A 3,732-nucleotide genomic window follows, 5' to 3' on the forward strand; every position below is an offset into this window, starting at 1 on the left:
GGTCACACCACAGCATGCTTGCGACAAACCAGAAAACCAAAATTTTGTCCATGGCTTTAGCCAACATGGAGCACTACCCTGTTTCTAAGTGAGTTGTAAAAGCTTGAGCTGAAATAACTTCTACTTAAGTCAACAAAAAGCTTTAATGTAACCGTTAGCAAGAGCTGTGTTGGCTGGACCAATAAATAACAAAAAATGTCCCTGTTGTCTCCCTTTCAAAATTTCACAGAAATGAGAACAAGGCAACTAAATGGTCAAAAATTTACCCAAGGATGGTAATTTTTCCACAAATTATATTCTGAACCCAAACTATATATATTATTTCTCAAAATGATACAACAAGGAAAGTAAGAAGCAACTCACATCTCTTGAATGCTTCATTGAGATTGTCATGCATTGCCTGCTCACACTTAGGAAGAACGTGTTCATTTGTTTCAAAGATTGTGTTCTTTAGATTTTCAAGTACTCGTAGTTCTCGGAGGCCACGTTTTTCCTGACAGAAGAATTGAAAGAAAATGAGTGGCTGACAAGGAACTCCACTTTCCAAAATAAGACAGTCTCCCAGTAGATATACTAATAGCTTTATCTCAAAGGCTATACCACAGTCCATTAAAGTGTTACTCTACTTATTCAGCACAATTGATAAAATAAGTTTTGTGAAAAGGGAAAGTTAATGCTCCATTCTTCACACTAAAATACAGGAATACTTTGAATGACGCTTCTGGACCTTGTGAGAAAAGTTTGTATTTACTAATAAAAACATTGTACGGAAAAAGGTGTTGTTCTGTATAGGTAATTTAGAACAAATAAAAAACAACAGAAAGAAACAGAGCTTGAAAGCACTGCATTTTTATAACTCAGTTGTTACAGAGAAATAACATAGCATTGATTTTGCTTGCTTGATGTCTGACCTTTCAGATTTAATACGGTATAGGGTTAAAACAATGCAAGTAAAATTGTTTTTACTGAAGCAAAGCAATGAAGTCACAACTAAAAGATAACAAAAAACAGCTGACTAAAGAGGCAGCCCTTCTTCTGACTCACTGCTGATCATTATTAATTACAAGAAGAACAAGCTCTTGCTTTATTGTTTACATTAAAAAAAAAAAAATTTCTCAAGCCACAGCACCATTTCTACTCTTGAATTTCACCTGTACTTTCTTTTAGACAATGAAAAATATTCTAGAATCTGCTCCAGCCTGCCACCTGCCTCCTTATCCCTTCTTTCCCTCTTCAGAGTTATTGAGTAGAATTGCACACAAGCATTCCTGTACTGAAAGTTGTTAATCATAAAGCAATTCTAAGTAATAAAAAAATACTGCATCACATGGAGTGGGCAGCTCCATCACACTCATTTTAAACTTTCAGAAACTGAGGCACAGACAAGACAAGCCACTTAATTAAACAGACTCCTGAATGCAAATCTACATTCTTTACATGCCTGATGCTGATCATTGAAAGAAAAGGCGTATGTCCTATTACTACAAAAAAAAAATCTGACATCTCAAAGTTAGAATTTCTTCCAAAAATTACACTCGTTTCTCAGTTGCAAAAATGTAAATAATCCTCTGCTTTGCTATTTCCACCCTAAAAGTATAAACTGGAAATTAAATTTCTAAGAATATCTGAAATTTGTTCTAAGAAATAGAACAAGACTTTGAGTGCAATGAGAGAAATATATTAAATTCATTATAATCTTGTAATTGAGTTTAAAATTTTCCTTCCTATGAAAAGCCATGTAAAATTATTTACTGTATCCTATAACTTATTTAGGGAAGGCAAAGAAAAGAAATTATTCCTTATGACTCTCAAGCCCATATGATACAGATCCGATGAAAGTTCAGTTCATGTACGTATTTTGCTAGACCAGCATGGAAACAAATTAGACCTGGTTGAAATATTAGGTATAATCGGGGTGGGGGAAGACATTTTAATGTAATTTTTTTTTATTTTTAAACCAGCTCTGCACATTAGAATTTTGAGGTACAACTATATTTTCAGGACTAATTTTAGGACTTTAAATCCCACATTCTTTAAGAATGAAAAACTACTCTTAGAAATAGCCTTTTATTGATGCATAATTCTACTTTACTAAATTTTTGCTGCCATCTTGTGGAAACCGTATTACACTTTCCAAGCAAAGCTGTATATAAACACTTTTACATCTTCAATACTTTAGCCTTATTTGCAGCCAACCAGATAACATTCATTCAATTTTTAATGATTTTCTTACTTTGCATAATGTGTTGCTCTTCTCTTCCAGTAATACTATTTTCTTTCACAGAACAAAAATTAAAGCAAAATTAAATTGCGATTGTGCCAGCTGAATCTACCTGAAGCACAAACTGGTCTCTTACTCAGATGTAATCCTCTACTGGCCAACAATATTTCCCTTGAACTAACTGAACTTCTCTAAAATGTTAGGACTACATCATTTTCCTACATCAATATTCCTGCCAGTCTTTTGCAGGAAAAATATTTATGTCCTTTTCAAAACCTCTTAAATAAAAATACCTAAATTACTGCCTTTTTTAATAAAGATGCAGACATATGCTATAGGTATGTTAGTAATTTTGGGCAAGAAATACATGTCAAATCTTTCTGATGCAAATGACATACATGTTATCATCTCTAAAAAGATGCTAAGATTGTTAAAAGTCACAGATTGTGAAGGTTACAGCGCCCAGTAAGATACAGATACTTACTTCAAATTCTTTAACAAAGTAACGTATTTCTCCCTGAATTACTGGCCTGTGATCCAGTAGTCTTGAATAGATTTCTCCAACATCTAGAAGATTAATGAGTCAGATTTTTAGTTTTTTTCTCACACTCCATACTACAACACAAGGTAGCAAACCATACTTCAAGAGGCATGACTGCTCACCAAATACACATAAAATAAAAAAAGCACCAGAATAATATTTATTGGCTATCCTATCTATTCAGCAAACCACCAACTTAGATAAAAATGCAATGAATCAATAGTCCAGGGGCCACAGACACCTTTCTGTAAAGGTGAACATTCTCCTCTGCCTCTCAGCACCCTCTGTGTCAATCCTCCTCCTCCTCCTCCGTACAGCTTCCATATCTGGCTGTTAACGGTGGTAAAAATTTACTGCAGGACAGAACTAAAGGCTGCAGCTCAACAGAGATTCACAGCTTAAGATGGGGGTATTTTCTGCAGCGAGAGACATGAGGAAAGCTCACTACAAAGGAAAACCGTTAGCATTTTCATATATTCCAGGACCAAAAACTTGAAACTTCCTCTTGAAGACAAGTATTTACAATGTATACATGTATGAGAAACAGGCTTGGCTGTCATACATATATATATAAAAAAAGCCCATTAGATTTAAAAGCACTCTGATAGCATTTAAAGACTATTTCAAGAAATATACAGGGTAGTTCCATATAACATTTTAAACCGATACTGAACTGGCACTGCCCTCTAAAGCAACGGTCCTACTTTTCTCCTGACCCCAGCTGTTTATTCCTCCCTGCTGCTCTCCCCCTCTACTTTATCCACGGGTATTTGTTCAACACCCTGAGCGCCACCTCATTCCAAAGAAAAAAGTGTAGAACGACTATTTCAAATTCGGGAAATGAGATGATTGCAGTAAACCAAGCACAGGCTAGACCGCTTCCAAGTTCAAACGCTTTTGCGCACCGATTAACCTGGACAATGCGCGAGTGCTTGGAGGAAGAGGACAAAAAGTAAAAGCTTCCCACGAC

At 35.3% G+C, this 3,732-nt stretch overlaps 1 protein-coding gene across 1 annotated transcript in view; it reads right to left on the reverse strand.

Moving 5' to 3' along the window:
* Positions 1-363: 363 nt before the first annotated feature.
* The window catches only part of LOC104622480 (biogenesis of lysosome-related organelles complex 1 subunit 5-like), a gene marked incomplete at both ends in the record, with an annotated part of 3,770 nt that continues 401 nt past the window's right edge, over positions 364-3,732 (reverse strand). Inside the window, 2 exons of the mRNA XM_010289275.1 lie at positions 364-493; positions 2,706-2,788. Of these exons, the coding sequence (XP_010287577.1) occupies positions 364-493; positions 2,706-2,788 (213 nt within the window). The remainder of the gene's footprint in view (positions 494-2,705; positions 2,789-3,732) is intronic.

This window comes from Phaethon lepturus, unplaced genomic scaffold (genome assembly GCF_000687285.1).
Source record: "Phaethon lepturus isolate BGI_N335 unplaced genomic scaffold, ASM68728v1 scaffold45766, whole genome shotgun sequence".
In the NCBI taxonomy this organism is placed as follows: domain Eukaryota; kingdom Metazoa; phylum Chordata; class Aves; order Phaethontiformes; family Phaethontidae; genus Phaethon; species Phaethon lepturus.